Source organism: Triturus cristatus, chromosome 2_1, assembly GCF_964204655.1.
Source record: "Triturus cristatus chromosome 2_1, aTriCri1.1, whole genome shotgun sequence".
Taxonomy (NCBI): domain Eukaryota; kingdom Metazoa; phylum Chordata; class Amphibia; order Caudata; family Salamandridae; genus Triturus; species Triturus cristatus.
This window is the reverse complement of record NC_140581.1, coordinates 61,409,178-61,428,025: the sequence shown is the minus strand read 5'-3', so window position 1 is coordinate 61,428,025 and position 18,848 is coordinate 61,409,178. Positions and strand designations below refer to the sequence as shown.

At 42.5% G+C, this 18,848-nt stretch overlaps 1 protein-coding gene across 1 annotated transcript in view; it reads right to left on the bottom strand.

Moving 5' to 3' along the window:
• LOC146863731 (uncharacterized) overlaps positions 1–16,264 on the bottom strand; it is a 34,875-nt gene extending 18,611 nt beyond the window's left edge. Inside the window, exons 1-2 of the mRNA XM_085627889.1 lie at positions 16,183–16,264; positions 9,256–9,341 (exon numbers count right to left, since the gene is read on the bottom strand). Of these exons, the coding sequence (XP_085484015.1) occupies positions 9,256–9,301 (46 nt within the window). The 5' untranslated portion in view covers positions 9,302–9,341; positions 16,183–16,264. The remainder of the gene's footprint in view (positions 1–9,255; positions 9,342–16,182) is intronic.
• Between the last annotated feature and the right edge of the window lie 2,584 nt (positions 16,265–18,848).

Genomic DNA, 18,848 nt, shown 5'->3' with positions numbered 1-18,848 from the left:
TCTTTGTAAATATGCCCCTAAATGTAGTAGATATCTTGCATGACTTTTTCACATGAAGCATTACATATGATCATAATGCAAGCTGCCGAGAAGTACAACTCAAATAGTCCACTACGTTTGTATGAAAGCTGCTTGTTCTGCACATTCCTGATCTTAGAGTTGGAGGTGCAGTTGCAGCTGTTCCTGACAAGACTATGGTACCAAAGTGAAACATTAGTTATAGCAATTCATTAGATGTTATTCTGAACTCATGAATAGACTTATTAATACTTTAATTCATGAAAAAATAAAGCTGTTCACAGGACTGGTAAGTGTACTTGCTCAAGGACAAAATTAGCTGCTCAAACCGAACGCTCACATTATCATTGGCAGTCAAAGACATATAGGATCCTCATCCTGGATAGGGGTAGAGGTTGAATGCAAGAGTAAGCGAACATCCAATGTGGAAAATGGGGCAGGGGAATTCCAGAAACTGATGGGTCGAGAAGAAATGATCGCAGAAGTGGGTTCAGGGTGTTATTCAGGTGTCATGATTGCAGACAGTTTTTGTATCCTCCTTATCTGCTAACATGAGGCTGCATGGATAGTAGGAATCCTTTAAAATGATTTTGTTTTTTACCTCTGTATGGCGCCCACCACATCGTTGTGATCAAGCAAGCTCTTAACATGGGGTATGGTAGAGCATGTAAAGAGCCACATTAAAGAGAAATACTTGGGATAAAAGTAGAGTACATTGGTCTTCAAACTGTGTGGCGTGTCCCTCTGGGGAGGTGTGAAGTCATCTGAAGGGGGCGCCAATCCTCCCAGTGGCATGCAAGAGACCAAGAATGGTCTCAATCACAGTGTCCTTTAGTGTTGTTTAGCCTTTTCCATTCATTGTGCATTTTTGGCCCTATTTTGAGAGGATGTTGGCCCATGCAGCAACAGCATAAGAGACTCAGTAAGGTAGCAAGGTTGAGCAGGGAGGCTGAGCATAGTGCTGAGAAAGCTTTTCAACAGTCTGAAAATGAGAATGCAGATGAAAAAATAAAAACCAGAGAAATGTAAGCATTAATATGCATAATATTGTCAGGCTGTGTGGCCCCATAGCAAAGGACTTGATTGGGAAACAAGGAGACCCTACCCACAAGGAGCCTGGGTATTATGTGTTGTAAGGAAACAATAGCTCGTGTGGATTAATACTTATCAATACAGTATGTATTCTATAATAATAATCAAAAAAAAGAGGGGTTATGAGAGATGTCAGAAGAAAAGGCAAAGCCATACACGTTAGGTCTTTTTTGTGAAGAATGTTTTTCTTTTATATTACGAGAATATTTACATAGGAAGTGGACATAAATACACAATACAGATTGACATTAAACATACAAATTACAAATTACAAATTAGTGTCCCAATGAAAAAAAACCTAAACAGACAAATAACATAAAATACGACATACAGACAAGTGATAGGCAAATCACTAAATCAACACTTAGAATGCTTAAGTGTTGCTAATTTGAATTATTAATTGTTTGTGATTGCCTTTGTAAAGAGAAATGGAAACCTTGTCTGTATGTCGTATTTTATGTTATTTGTCTGTTTAGGTTTTTTTTCATTGGGACACTAATTTGTAATTTGTAATTTGTATGTTTAATGTCAATCTGTATTGTGTATTTATGTCCACTTCCTATGTAAATATTCTCGTAATATAAAAGAAAAACATTCTTCACAAAAAAGACCTAACGTGTATGGCTTTGCCTTTTCTTCTGACATCTCTCATAACCCCTCTTTTTTTTTATTATTATTATAGAATACATACTGTATTGATAAGTATTAATCCACACGAGCTATTGTTTCCTTACAACCCATAGCAAAGGAAGCACACAGAGTCAGGCAGGATGTCGTAGATTTGCTTTGTTTGTGTTTAAGGGGCACTGTAGGAATGCGCCACGTGGGAGCTTCTTGTCATGAGTCCTGCCCTCTGACCCCTGTATCATAAGTGAGTACCAGGGTGTCCCTCCACTTCCTGTTCTGCCCCTGTTGGCCAGAACCAGTGTCCAGCACAGTCAGCGCAGGTTCCTAGTGTCCTGCTGCATTCCATTCCAGTGGCATGTCACTTCTTTGTTAACAAAACAAAAAAAAAGAGAAAAATACAAATGGAGCAGGCGCAAGAGAGAGAGACAAGAGAGAGAGAAAAAGTCAGTCTTCCTCGTTCTCTTCTCAACAAGGACCAACACTAGCAAATGGATCCCAATCTTCCACCCTTGTAGTGGCGCTGCTCCGGAGCGGCATACGGTCTCTTTTGCTCCTTACTTCTTCATAATTTTCTGGAAACAGAAACTGCCAGAGAAGTGTTCCTGGTGATGGAGTAGGGCCCTGCCACTGCTGTGATCATTGTCCCTTTGACAGCTGTCACCATCAGTGTCTGGCTTCATAAGGAACTCTCTGACTTCCAGGCGCTCAAGCACTGAATCTCCTGGTTTAAGCCGGTAGGGAGTTGCATGTCTGAAAGCTTTTTCATGTTTGGCTCGGCCTTCTGGTCATGCACAACTATGTCTTTGTGGTCTGGCGAGGCTTTGTCTTCCAGCTGAGGAAGGCACATTCTGCTTTTTCTTCCCAGCACTAATTCCAATGGGCATTGCCTTGTGGAACTCTGCAGCTGGATGTATTTGTCTCGGAGCATTTGATAGAATGCTTGGCCAGGTGATATTAGTGTCAACTTGGCCCTCTGAATTCCTTTTTTGATGTTTCTCACAAAGTGCTCTGCCATGCCATTGGCTTGTGTCCATAGTGTTGTTACTTCCTGATGATATATTCCCAGGAGGCCATACCTCTGTGGAATTCCTTCGGTGGGGGCATTGTTCAGTTTGAGCATCAGGGGATCACCCCAAGCCACAAATATCTCACCCAGGATAGGTAGCATGCCTTCTACTGAGGTGAATGACACTTTTAGCTCTAGAGGGAAGAAAGACTATTCGACGACCATGACAAGGAGGTACCCATAGTGTCCATTGGTCCAAACAATTAGTGGCCAGTGTTGACCAGACTGCATCAGAGAGTTCTGATATGCGTAGTAGCTCTGGCTTAAGTTGCCTTCCTATGGTCTGGCATAGGTGGTATGTTAGGATTACTTCTTCCACCAGACGATCAAGACCCTGGGAACCATACTATTTCCCTAAGCATAATTTTTTTGGGTCCCCTGTGTCTTTCATTTGTTGGTGAACGGTCTGTGGTATTACTATTCTGGTGTCAAAGAGTAGTATCCCCTGCTCCGTTTTTGACAATTCTTCTTGTACATTACTGAACACAAGCACTTCCTCCTTGTTGTTGTCTTCATTATCTTGGCTATTGTTTATCCCGTGTGTCCACCTCTGTTGCCGCATGATGTGCTTCACTGCTGTCAGATTGGCATCTTTAATTGAGTCTTGTATCAGTTTATCCACGTTAATCTCTGGTGGCATGTTTTGTCACAACAGAAAGTAGAACTGTTCAACTATGGACGTTAACTGTTTGGTAGTCGGCAGGGGGTGTCTCGACATGTAATCAGCAAGGCTGTGTTCTTTCCCTGGCTTGTGAACAATTTTTAACTCATAGTACATCAGACATATCCCCCATTGCTCAATGCAGGATGATATTTTTGAATTCTGATTTCTGTGTATTGTTAGCAGTGCTTGGTGGTCTGTCACTATTGTAAATAGCTTCCTATATATGAACATGTGACAGCGCTCTCATGCCGACACCACTGCTAGACTCTCTTTTTAAGGTTAAGAGTACACCTTTTCCACTTCTGTTAGACTGCTGCTTGGATATGCAACAACTTGCCTTGGTCATGACCAGGCTTGTGTTGAGCTTAAATTGCTCTCAAATCAAACCAAATGGGCTGGTGTCTACCATCAGTTTTGTGCAGAGGGAAGCATCAAAATAAGCCTTGGTGGTACATAGCTGTGACAGCACTTCAGATGTCTGCAAATGCTGTTTCACATTCTGGGGTTCAGATGAATGGCTGCCCTTGTTTTGTGAGCTCCCAAAGATGGGTACTCACAGTGGCAAAGACCTTGATGTACTGAGCACAGTGGCTTGCTAGCCCTAGAAATAACCTACATTTTGCAACATCAGCATGTGCCACTGTCTTGTGTAGCATATCAACATATGTTGGATCTGGTCTCTTTCCATTGTGGGAAAATATGTGTCCAAAGAAGATGAGTTTGTCTTTCTCCAGCTCACATTTGTCTTTGTTTAGGGTCAATCGTGCTTTTTCCAAGTGACTGCATACATTTACCAGTGCTGTGTCATGCTCTTCTTTGGTGCAGCCGAACACCAGAATGGCATCACTGTAATTTAAGTTGTTTTTTACTGACTTTCTCAACCTCCTCACCTGCTCCTAGATTGTTTCAGCTGCGGAGGGCACACCAAATCTTAATTGTTTGTAGCACAATAGCCCTAGGAGTGTGGAGAACATGGTAATATAGTGTGACTGGCGGTCCTGTTCAAACTGGTGATAGCCTTTGAAGAGGTCCAGTTTGGAAAACACACACAGAACATTTAGGCAGCTGATCATGCCATTTAGATGGAGGCCTGGGTACCTTTCCTTATGTATTGCTGTGTTTGGAATACACATGTCACACAGACGCATATCATTTGTGTGTTTTTCTTCCACACAGTGACAATGGGTGAGAACCACAGAGTTGGCCCATCCATGTGTTCATTGACATATTTTGCTAGTAGGCTCTTCATCCACCTGTGGATGAAGATGCACTGAAACCTGGCGATGTTGCTGAGCCACGGGTGTTAAGGCTACAATGATGTGAAGGGTGAACTGTATGTCTTTCAGTTTGCTAAGTCATCTGAACAGCACTGGAATGGCTTTCAAGATACTGTGATGCCCTGACACATGGTAAATCATGGCCAGCATCCCCATCACTTGTGCTGTAAATATACTGAGCAAGCATGTTGCAGGGATATCTCCATGTAGTACATGTAGCTCTTCTTGCAATATGTCATTGTACGTGAACTTTTCCGCAAACTTGCCTACGTTTATCACTGGATGTTTCAGACCCCAATTGAAGAGGTCAACCTTTGAGGGTGATAGTTATGGTTTAGGGAGGAGTGTATCATATTCTTATGCACACATGATGTTGCAGGTGACTCCGGTGTTAAACACAAGCTGTGCCATATGACCTCCTACCTTTAGGGCCATAGTTGCTGTTTTCTTGATGTTTTGCTTGTCTAGTAACTGTATGTGTTCAGATTGGCCACCCACATCACCATCCACCATGAGATACAAGCACTCCTTTACCTCTTGTATCGAAGTGGCATCAGGTGAACCGTGGTTGTCTGTTTACATGTTGATTTGACTTCATCCTCAGCCACTTGGGCAGACCTCTGTCTGCTGTTAGGGCCCACATTGGCAGATACTTGCAAAGTGATTGCCCTGGCTTCCATCCTTGCCATGGCTAGTGTCTTGTTAAGCATGTAGGTTTCTTTGAGAATCTGTGTTCTAAAGTCAGTTGAAATGCACCTTTCAAAGATGCCTCCTCTTTCAAATACACAGTATGTTACATGATATATCCACTTGTTGGCATGAGGTATTGAACGTGTCTGTAAGACATTTGATCTGACCCTTGTATGTAGTTATTTATTCAAGAGGGGATGTTACAAGCAGGTCTTGCACATCGTCTCCCACAAGGTTGAGGAACAGGTCTCAGGCTTGCTCATCTGTGTGTTTCTTGCAGGTGGCTTTTAAGTATTGCTCAAAGCACCTGATCCATTTCTCACACCAGGCAACCTTTATCAGCAAATCAGAGAGGTTGAATGGCAGAGGATGGTGAAATATGAAGATAGGGATGTCTTCCTCTGACATGACTAACTAGCTGTTTCCACTGCCTGCATATGTGTGTGCTTTGTTTAGGACTGCTAGGGCTATCAGTCCAGTCCTTTACTTCTCTAGGTGTCCAGTGCCCTCACAAAATTTAGTGACCTGACCTTAACTTGGAGAAAGACTTCCTTTGCCAACTCCAAAATGGTTGCCCAGGCTGTTTCCTATGGAGACATCACAATGTCTTACTTTAAATTGGCCACCTCCATAGTTTTTTATTCATTCTGCCTGACTGCAATATGGCCCCTGCAATCTCTATTGACTTTGCAACTTCATCAGGAACCTCAGGGCAGCCACAAGGGCTTCTGGAGTGCACATGACTCCCAGGTCAGCCATGCTCACACTGAACTGCTTCTGGGTACTTTACTGTGGTGGATGCATAATGTGCTTGTGGGGCACTTCATGGTGGTGGGTGTGCATGCAATCACAGCACTATTGGCTTTGGAAGATACGGTACACTAGCCTTGGAGTAAGGAGCATGCGCCACGTGGAAGCTACTTGTTCCACTTCCTACCCTCTTGACCCCTGTGAGTCACAGGGTACCCCTATGCTTCCCTATCTGCCACTGCTGATCAGAACCAGGTTCCGGTGCCAAGCACAGTCCATGCAGGGTCTTAATGTCCTGGTGTATTCCATCCCAGGGACAAATAAAAAGTAATATCAATGCAAACAAAGTACATGCAAATGTATGAATTGAGCATCAACATGGACCCTATCTTGATGACAATAGAATGGGATGAAACCTGTTTTATAATAGCTCCAGTGGATGCTGACAGTGGACCCAGTATTCCAGTATCCCAGGTCCCATCAGCCTGATGCCCCCATTAATGCTGAGTTGACCATTTTATAAGAAAGCTTTCATCCCCTTCTTGAAGGCACTGTTACCAAATTGTTGTCCAGAGTGTTGGGGGAGGGTATTTCAGATTCTCTGGAAAGTGCTAGAGCTAATCCCCTTCAGAGTGGGAAGGAGACCAGATCACCCCAAACTCAAAAGAGAGGGAGGAGAAGAGAAGAGGGTAGCCCATGGAGAAAAAAAGAAATGGGAAACATATGCATTTATGCATCAGCCTCAATTTATCCAGTGTGTAATTCAACACTGTGTACAATTATACTCTGGGGAAATGCCACCCCAGGGAATATGTCCTATGGATAACACTGTAATGTACCAGGAAATACTTGCTTGGGACAACTTTCCATTAACTGCTAGTTCAAGTGGAGGGATGCATTTCTGAATTGAAGGGCTCATTTATGAGCTTTTGATGCAGCGCAGCAAGTCACCTTGTTGCAATGCACTGCAGACAGGGAAAGGGTAATAATGTGGCATATTTAAGGCAACACATGCTGAAGAAAGCAGCACACACATAAATAAGAAGAAACAAGGAGAAATAGAGATATTGCTCCTTGCTAGGCTGCCTTTGGGAAGGTGGGAATGTGTAATATTTTGGCTCCTCCCACGGTTTATAAGTTCTTGCAAATCTCAGGATGCGTCAAAATCTATGGGAGTTGCGTGGGAACACCAATGCAGTCCCCATGGAATTCATACCCAGTGCAGGGTAATTCAACACAGGAGTCTGTTACTCCAGATAACTGAAGACGTTCAGAGTCACTCAAAGTTGCTTTGCGTGTCTTCAAACAGTTGCATCACACATGCACTACTCATAAATAAGTCACTTAGGGCCTCATGTAGGTAGCATACCAGTTATCACTTCTTAAATACCGAGCCGTACCGAATCGGTATTTAAGAAGTGGTAACTCGTATGTAGGTAATGAGTCGGTAATTTTTACCGATTCGTTACAATTCGGTAATTACCGAATCGGTATTTACCGATTCGGTAATGAGGCATACTTTCCCATTGAGGGGAAGGTATGCCTCATTACCGAATCGGTAAATACCGATTCGGTAATTGTGGAGAACATGCAAGGGTGGCAGGGTGTCACATTGACACCCTGTTGCACCCCTGATTCGGCCATGTGTGCACATGTGGCACACATACATGCCCTAAGGGCATGTATGTATGCCACATTGCACACTGCTACGCGCGTAAAAATGCTTAAACACATACATTAATTATTTACCACCAACTATAAGTTGGTGGTAAATACCGACTCTTAAACACACCCACACACTCCCCCTACATCTCGATTTTGGTTTCGGAATTTACCGAATCGGTAAAATTACCGATTCGGAAAAGTTACCGATTCGGTAACATTACCGATTCGGTATTATTACCGAATCGTTAATTTTACCGATTCGGTAAATTCCGAAACCAAGGGCCTCATGTAGGTAACATACCAGTTACCACTTCTTAAATACCGAGCCGTACCGAATCGGTATTTAAGAAGTGGTAACTCGTATGTAGGTAATGAGTCGGTAATTTTTACCGATTCGTTACAATTCGGTAATTACCGAATCGGTATTTACCGATTCGGTAATGAGGCATACTTTCCCATTGAGGGGAAGGTATGCCTCATTACCGAATCGGTAAATACCGATTCGGTAATTGTGGAGAACATGCAAGGGTGGCAGGGTGTCACATTGACACCCTGTTGCACCCCTGATTCGGCCATGTGTGCACATGTGGCACACATACATGCCCTAAGGGCATGTATGTATGCCACATTGCACACTGCTACGCGCGTAAAAATGCTTAAACACATACATTAATTATTTACCACCAACTATAAGTTGGTGGTAAATACCGACTCTTAAACACACCCACACACTCCCCCTACATCTCGATTTTGGTTTCGGAATTTACCGAATCGGTAAAATTACCGATTCGGAAAAGTTACCGATTCGGTAACATTACCGATTCGGTATTATTACCGAATCGGTAATTTTACCGATTCGGTAAATTCCGAAACCAAAACTTGTCCCCCTACATACCAATAGCCAAAATACCGGTCGGTAACGGTATAATTAAATCGGCCGTTACCGACCGGTATTTGGCTACCTACATGAGGCCCCAAAACTTGTCCCCCTACATACCAATAGCCAAAATACCGGTCGGTAACGGTATAATTACCGAAAATCGGCCGTTACCGACCGGAATTTGGCTACCTACATGAGGCCCTTAGTTTTTTGTAAATTTAACAAGTGGATTTACCACTGACCTTTTAACACCCTATATTCAACCAAATTCATTTAATTTATTAAGTAAATAAGTTTACTATAAACAAACGCAGAATGTGATTTAAAGTAGCTATCTACACAAGTGCAGATATGTAGAAAGAGTGATTAGGTGGAGTTTTGGATGGGTCATTCTGCACAAGGAGTGGACTGTCTATTTCTCTTGTCCATATACCATGATGAATTACCTTGTATTTAATCCCTCTGGTAAGCCTTCATAGTCTACTTATGCAGATTTGTGAGAGATCTGAGATGTGAAGTCACTCACCTATGATCACTGTGAAAACAAAGGACCAAAGTCGTGTGGAATCCATGCCTTTGATTTGTTTCAATCAGTTGGAGGAATCCCAGCTCCTGGAAAACATTAAGCAAATTATTTGCATCAGTCAGGTAAAAGATTAAAGCAATGGCATTTCAGGGGAAAGTTTGGAGTTTTTGGAAACTATAGCTTAGCACTAAGAATATTTTATATTTAGACCATTGTGCTAAACATGAGTGACTAGATCAAATGAGATTGAAAGTGATAAAAAATAGACAAGAACATAGTTGATGACCTACACAAATCCTTGGATACAAACCAATGCTGCCTTCTCGTCATCCAAGTCCTAGCGGCGGCCTTCAACAAGGTTGACCATAAGCTTTTCTTGGACTACCTCTAAAAAGGGATTAGTGTGAATGGGATGGTCCTTCGCTGGTTCACACCCTTTTTTAAAAAATGCTCTCAACAAATAAAAACAAACAATCTGACCTCTGATACAACAGCAATGCCTGGGGTGTCTTCCAAGGCTCTCTCCTCTCGCCAACTCTGTTTATTATCAACATAGGGCCCCTCACCGTCATTTTCAACCCCGGAAAAATACCCTTCCATCTATACACAGATGACACCCAGCTATACATGGAAATCTTCTCACTAGAAGACATGCATCGGTTATATTCCACTGTCAAAGAAGTCCAACTATGGCTATAACAACCACCTAAAACTCAACCAGGATGAGACAGAAGTTCTTCTCATATCAAATTCAGAGCAGTCACCCTAGATGCAAGATTGGCTAAACTCCATTGGAGCTCTTAATGGAACGGTAGCCCTAGCTGACTCCATCAAGTCTCTTGGAATTATACTGGACTGTAAACTGAACATTAAAGATCATATAAAGAATGATGCAAAGAGTGCCTTCTACAACCTAAAACTTCTAAACAAAATTAAACCCTACATACTGCTGCATCATCTTGAATCTTCCACACAAACACTGGTTCTATCCTGATTAGACTTCAGGAATGCCACCCTCACAGACACAGCAAAATCCCATCTTGTACCTCTTAAAACCAAGCACAATGCAGCAGCAAGAATGGACAGAGGAATCAAAAAATATAACCACATCTCCCCTGCCTTGAAAGAACTGAACTGGCTCCCTACTGAAGTTCGTTGCAGTTTCAGAACTGCTTTTCTTACTAACAAAGCTCTTCACACTGGGAAACCAGCCTACCTTGCACCTTACTCTTCATCCCACCCGCCATTCCATAGCAAACACTACTTTGCTTCATGAAGCAAGAGCATTGATAATGCTCTCACTTCCATGAAGGGAAGCAGAATTGTTTTCTAGTAAAGGGAGCTGCATGTTAGCAGCTCACTGTGTCCAATAGCAATGCTAGCTCCCGGCTTACTGGAGGTATTAGGTAGGTTAGTTGGCCCCTAATTACCCCCTGCACCGATGGGGTATTCATCCCCCAACAAAGAGTGTACCAGGAGGTGTGTTTGCAGGGTGGTGGATAAAGAGGGCATGGCCTGGTATCAGAACTCAGCAACTTTGCTGTGTGGGACTTACTGAAGGTAATAGGAGGGGTATCTGGCCTGAAAGGCCGTCCTTGGGGGCCTACTATCCTACCTGTTACCTCCAGTAGTTCCCACACAGTGGGATTGCTAAGAGGTTTTCGGAGGCCATGCCCCCCTTTCACCACTACTCTGCAAACAGGCTTTGTGGTGCACTACTCCCGAGGGACCTTGAAGGCCGAGAAGCTCTAAAATTTTATGAGTGTTAAATATATATACAAAGGTGTATTGGTAAATCAGTGGGTTTATGAATGAGTGTATGGATGACTCAGTGTGTGTGTGACTGACTGTATAAGTGAGTGATTAGGAGTCTCAGTGAAGGAATGAGTGAGTGACTGGTTGTATGAATGTGTGTATCTGTCTTTCAGTTAATGTCAAAGTGGATATATGAAAAGTTGTATGAGTGACTGAGTGTCTGTATGGCTGTGTCAGTGATTGAGTGCATGTGTCAGTATGGGTGAGTAACTGAGTATGTGAAAGGCAGTATACATGAGTGACGGGGTAAATGAGTGACTGTATTTGTGAGTTAGTGAATGTGAGAGTGTCTATATAGATGAGCGCATACTTCTGTCAGTGACTGTATAGCTGAGAAGGAAAATGTTCCTATTTTCCATGAGTAAGTAAGTGGGTGAGTATGTAACTGTTTGGGTAAGTAGGTGGAGGTATGACTGACTGTATGCATGAGTGTCTAGGTGTGTGAGTAGTTTTATGGGTGATTTACTCAGTGTATCAGCATATGTATGCCTGTAAGAGTTGGTATGTCAATTGCTGTATCAGTGATTGAGTGGATCTATGAGTAGCAGTAGGGGTGAATGAGCGGATGTGTGTATAGATTAATGAATCAGTGAGTGGGTGTGTAAAGTACTGGTAAGGATTTGTGAATGGGTTTGTGAATGGTTGTGTGGGAGCAGCAGTGGGTGTATAAAAGATTCTACAGTGGTGTGAGTAGGTACATCTTCAGAAACATGGTGAGAATTACAACAGTGACATGGGAAGGGTTGCTGTTTAATATTTGGCTTGGCCCACCAGTCTGAGCAGTCGCTGAACAGTGAAGCTGCCAGAGAAAAGTAAGGTTTAAGACATGTTGGCAGAGAGATTATGGATTAGACTTCTTCGTATGAGTCTCAGGAAAGGTAAACTTGAAATAGGCCGCATAAATGTAGGTGTCTGCTTGCAATGGGAAGTACACTCAGACAAGTTTAAAGGTCTGTGTGCTCTTGTGACTCTTGTATGTGTCTACTTGTTCATGTATTCTGACATGTGCTGTGTGTTTTAAGATACTAGATTAAAAACCTGATAGCTTCCCATACAGGTGCACAAATCCTCTCAGTTCCGCTCCATCATTCAGTCGCCGAGGGAGACATGTCTTACCTATATAGGTGTCACAGAACCCCCTCAAATAGACTGTTGAATATCCATGTGCCCTGTATTATGAGAAAAAAGGAACACATACACCTTCCTGTACAGAAACTTAAAGAGTATGCGGTCTGAGCCACAGATATTCTACTATTTCTAGGTGTCTTTGTATGTATCATGTCACTTGGAAAAGGCATAACCACGTGCATTGATGCCTTCCGAAACATGATGAGACTTACAACAGGGACAAGGGAAGGGTTGCTGTTTTATATTTGAGTAGACCCAACATTCTGAGCAGTTGGTGAATAGTGAAGCTGCCAGAGAAAAGGATCTACTATTACACTTATCTATTCACTCGGGCACTACTCTTGCACTCAGTCATTCTCTTATGTATTACCCATGCACTCATTCAATCACTCATGTACTGTTCTTGCACTTAACTATTCACTCAGGTACTATGCATACACTCCTGCATTGTATCAGGTACTATCCATGCACTTATCCAGTTACCTGGTCACTTTCCATGCACTCATCTAATCTCCCAGGCACTACCCATGCACTCATCCAATCACCCAGGCCCTATCCTTGCACTCATTTGTTCACTCAGGCACTATGCATCCACTCCTGCATTGTCTCAAGTACTACCAATGGAATTACACAATGACGCAGATACTACTCTTGCACTCATCCAGTCCCCCAGGCACTACCCATATATTCATCCAATCATTCAAGCACAATCCTTGCACTAAACCATTCACTCAGACACTACACACGGTATCATTCTATCACCGAGGCACTACCCATGCACTCATCCATTCTCCTAGGTAATACCCATGCACTCATCCAGTCACCCAGGCACTACCCATACACTCATCCAAACACTTAACCACTACCCATGCACTCATCTAATTGCTCAGGCACTACCCATGAACTCAAGCATTCACTCAGACACTGACCTCAAATGTATGTATTCTCTCAGGCACTATGCTTTCACTCATCCAATCACCTAGGCACTACACATGCACTCATCCAATCATGCAGACACTAACCATGGACTCATTCAATCACTCAGGCACTATCCTTGGACTTATACCTTCACTCAGGCACTTCCCAAGCATTCATCCAATCACTCACACACTGCCCATGCATTCACAAAATCACCCAGGCACTATCCATGCACTCATCAAATCATTCAGGCAATACCCTTGCACTCACCCATTCACTGAGGTACTACCCATGCACATCTCCATTGTCTCAGGCACTACCCATATACTTATGCAATGACCAAGACACTACACTTGCACTCATCCATTCACTCAAGCACTACCCATGCACTCATTCAATCACCCAGACACTATATTTACACTCATGCATTTACTGAGGCACAACCCATGCACTCATCCTATCATTTAAACACTATCCTTGCACTCATTCATTCTTTCATGTAGTACACATACACTCTACCATTCTCTCAGGCACACTCATGCCCTCATGCAATAAACCAGGCACTACCCTTGCACTCATCCAATCACCCAGGCATTACTGCTGCACTCATCCAATCACTCAGTCAGTATCCTAGAACTCATGCATTTACTCAGTTACCACCCATGCACTCATCCAATCACTCAGGCACTACACATGCACTCAATCATCAACATAGGTACTACCCATGCACACATCCAATCACTCACACACTATCCTTGCACTCTACCATTCCCTCAGGCACTATGCATACACTCCTGCATCCTCTCAGGTACTACCCATGGAATTATCTAGTCACCCGGGCACTCTCCATGCACTCATCCAATCAACTCCAGACACTCAACCAACCTACACTGTGAAATTAAGATGATATCAGTAGAGAAGTGGGTACGCTAAACAGTGTTTACTCTCTGAAGAAAGTTTACTCTATACCAAAGAAATATTACAAAAGTATCTACTAAGACCAATGTACACTCCATGCAACAGTTGTCAAAAATACACTATTTACTAGAAATAACCAAGATCTAAATGTGCTGGAGATCATACTACCTGCACCTTTCATACTGTGGTGAAAACTTTACAGATAGCCTATCTTCAGAATAAAAACAAGCACGTGTACATAGGTTACCATATGGTGCTCACAGTCTTCTATGTAATATAGAAATTATCATGCTGACACAATTCTGTCCACTAAGTTAAGGCTGCTCGCAAAAATTAGCATCTACTAGGTAGTGTTATTTTACTATTGCATACATTTTCTGCTGAACCGAAAAACCTGTGTGGAACATAATGAACATAAATCAACTATCACGTGCACACAGAGGAAGGGCTCTTGAATACCAAGATTTATAACTTGTTTAATACCCCTACACACCTATGATGCATTAGGAGCAATTGTGTTTTGTAAACACTTACACACATTACCTGGACTCAGGATCTACAAAATATGTATAAAAGTAATATGGTAGTCGCTCGTCACTATCTATATTATAAAACAAACAAACACACTCATTGTCTGCTGTCATCAGTGATGCCATAAATTATGTTAATTAGGATGACATCAGTGATGTCATAAATGATGACATAAAACATGTCTTGAGTAATGTAATATTTCAGGTCGTAAGCAGTGCATGATGGGGTTGAAAGTTATGGCTAGCACTGCTAATTGCAACTGGTGAATCTGTGTTTTTGTTTAGTTCAAAGCATTATTATTGCCACTGATATATTTACTTAACCATAACATTACTTTAACCTTTTGTTTTCTTAGTGAATTAGTAAGGTATTTTAAAAAAAACATGTATTTTTTATCACACCAAACTATATAGATTGTTTACCTTTTATTTTCAGTTAATTTTGAGTTGTTTCTTTAAAGTAAAGTAATATCTAACTATTCCATGTAAATACAACCCCCTGCCTGGCATGACCAAAGGCCCTGCAGCCAGCCCCCTACATGCTGGCACCTCTCCCTTGGATGATGGGAGTACTCCATGAAACTCTCACTTTTGCTGTCTGGCGAGGTTCCCGCTATACAAATTCCACATACATGCCCAGATATTTTCTTGGTCAGTCACTGAGTCTAACATGTACTTACTTTATCGATATAAATGGACAACTGGAAATAAAAACAGAACAGTTGAAGTAGTCAAAATCTTCCTGTTTCGTAGAGTTATCTCTACATGGAAAAATACTGTCTTGGTAGAGAGAAAAACAAGACAAAATGTGCTTTCAAGTGCACATTTCCACACATCTAAATCCATTGATATGAGAGAAAGCAGCGGAGGTGGAAATGAGTTATTTTCATTGTCACGTCTACATCATTTTTGGAGTTTGTGAAATAATCAACGGTGAGTTCAGGCATGCAAATGTATTTTTTGCAGATTTGCTAGCTGGCTTTCCTAAGAACAAGAACACTTGAATACAAACACATTTAGTAAACATGGGTCTTGCACGATGATGCAGATTTTCCTTTATTACATATTTTCAAGATAGCGCAGCCAATTCATTTCACCTTACAAAAAGCTTTATCATGGCTGCAAAATACAAGTGTGACAAAGATGTAATATATGTACGGCTAACAGTTAAAATGCTACTGTTTTAAAAAAAACATATTAAGTATACACAACTTTACAGATGCTGTGTCCTATTTACATAATCCAAGGAGACATGATTACTGTGCATAAGGCATGGTCAATGTGCAGCTTACCATTGAGGTGGGCAGCGGTTGTTCTACTTGGTTCCTTCTCTATTGCACTGACTGTTTCAGGCTGTGTGGCTTCGAATCCCCTGGCTACATTCCCCATTTGGGGTTGCCTAAAAACAGCACAGCTAAAACGCTTTCTCTATTTTGAATGTTTATCATGAACAATCAGAAGGGATGGTAAAAAAAAACACATGATAAGAGAATCAGGTCTGACCCTGGGTTACTTTGTTGACTCAGTCAGGAACAGTCCACTGCATTAGTTACTGGTCTGGGTTAGTACCTGCAGCAGGGGCGCTGGTTTGGACTCACGCAAATTGCTTGTCCCTTACCTGGTGTCTGAAGAGGTCACTGCAGGTACAGGTGCTTCAGTCTGTGCTTGAAGGATCCCTCTGCACAGTGGATGCCTCTGCCACAGACACTCTTCTTTTAAAGAGCCTGGTATGCAACTATAGGAGGAGGCAAAATGTGGGATGTCCTACTGCACAGTGACCCCTCCCCTGCAGCTATCTCCCATGCCTGCCAAATGTCTTCACCTGCCGTGCCCCCAGCACACTGATGCAACTTGAAGGCCCAAGAAATGGCTTCTGAGAACATTTCACAATACTTTGCAAAAAGTTATTTAAACAATAGGTCTCACATTTGTGAAAGTTAGAGCTATTGGCATTGTAAATGACATTATTGTATACTTATATTTTTATTTTTGTATTGGAGTGCGATATAAAGAGGAGCCAGTAAATCAGATAGGTTTTCTAGATATTCATGCTCAGTTGGAGGTGAACCTTGTATGCCTGAATGAATGGAGTTGTGAACTGCTTAAGTGAAACCCGATAAAATGACTTTTTGTTATTGAGACGTCTAGGCAAATGCAAAGCAAATGCAGTTACACAAAAATAAAACATGAAAGTAGCCGGAGTGGAGAGTCAGAAAAGGCAGAAGTAGAGGGGCATATCAGCAACAACCGGCGATAATTATCGCTAAGCGCACTTAGTGCTAGGATAATTATCTCCGGCTAGCGTGGATTTTTATCGCTGAGATAGCGTGCTATTAGCAATGCTTATCTCGAAAGCGATAAAAATCCTAGCGCTAACTGCCGCACGTGAGATTATCGCTGGAAATCCAGCGATAATCTCACAAAGTTTGGCGTTAGCTTGATGATAAGGCAAGGCAAACTTAGCCATGATATCCACTTTCCATAGGATATCAAGGCTAAGTCAGCCCAGAAGCAGGCGTAAGGAAAGTAGCGATAACAGGGGTTATCGCTACTTTTCCTGCTGCTATCCTTCATAGCGTGGGGCTTGTTGATAGGAGAAATGTCGCTTACCGACTTTTCTCCAGTCATGTCAGGTCAGGAACGCCCACTTTGCATCTCATTAGAGATGCAATGCTGGGCGTTAAGATTTTGTGCGCTAATGCAAGGTTTCACGAGATAGCGTGACCTTGCTGATTAGGCGATAAAATTATCGCCGCTTTTCGGCTGAAAACGGCCGCAAAAGCGGCGATAAATTTCTATCGCCGCCTTGTAGATATGGCCCTTAGGGGCATATCAGCAACAACCGGCGATAATTATCGCTAAGCGCACTTAGCGCTAGGAAAATTGTCGCCGGTTAGCATGGATTTTTATCTCTGAGATAGCATGCTACTAGCAACCCTTATCTCAAAAGCGATAAAAATCCTAGTGCTAACTGCCAAACGTGAGATTATCGCTGGAAACCCAGCGATATTCCCACAAAGTTTGGCGTTAGCTTGATAATAGGGCCTCACATACTTAGCCATGATATCCACCTTCCACCAGTGGCTGAATAAAGAATTTTGAAGGACCACACACGGCTTCGTTTTTCCTTCTAAGGACTCAGAAGGAATTTCTGTAATTTAACGGGACCCGCTTCTGTGGGGTCCTCCCGTAACGATGCGACTTCCGTTGTGGTGGAGGCAGTTTATACACAGAGGACGCCTTCCTATTTTCAACGCTACCTCCCACCCGCCGCATAAAGACTGAGGACTTTCCAATCGTCAAAGATACCAGCACCGAAGTCTACAGCGAAGCCGACTCCAGAGAGGGGAAGACAACGCTGTAACTTCGCGGTAAGGCTGGGTTTTGTTTGATAACGCGAAGCGGGAGGAAGTAAAGTTTAGTTGCAGTGCATTTTCACGGAGCACTAAACGGTTGTGGTCCACAGGGAATCCCTGTATATCAAAGCTAATGTCAGCCACTGAAATCAAAGAACGCGAGGAGGCAGCTTCGCAAATATTTAATGATGAGCACTCGGAGACTGATAAGGATCTGGGAGCAGTCCATAAAAGCGGAACAGCAAGCAATTTAAGAATGCATCTTAAACGCTTAGAAAAACTGCACCGCCTTGAACTTTCTAAATGGTGGGAGTCCAAATCCCTACAGCGATACCTTGAAGTGCAGCGAGTGCCGAGAGGTCTACGTATTATGGTCACACCCACATACGAAGAGCCAAATCCAGATATGCTACACGAGTGGGCAGCCAACAATAACGATGCCTCAAGAAGAATGTTAGCCATTCTAATTAAGTATGCCGACATTGACCGCAAAAGAATCCTTGCTGAAATTGAGACACTGTCGGAAAATCTGAGCAGAGAGGAAGATCAGGAGCAGATAAATGAATTCAAAACAGCCATGAAAGAAAGAATGAAAAAATTAGAAACATCGATAAAGGAGAGGAAAGCTCAAAAATGTATGAGAGACAAACAAGACTACGACAGAGGGCAGATTTATACTTTTGCAAAAAAGTTCGACAGCATAAGGAAAAATAAGATGAGCAAAGAAAAAAGTGTGATGCAAGAGCCTCATTCAGAACAAAGCAGCATACAAAGCTCTGAGGTAGATACAGATCAGGATGAAGAACAACAAGTACAAGGCCAAACACCAACAGTAATCGATGAATTCGATTTTTTACGCGAAGAACGCAGGTTCAATCTGCGACCAAGGCTACAAACACAAACATCAAGATGACCAAGAGGAAGAGGC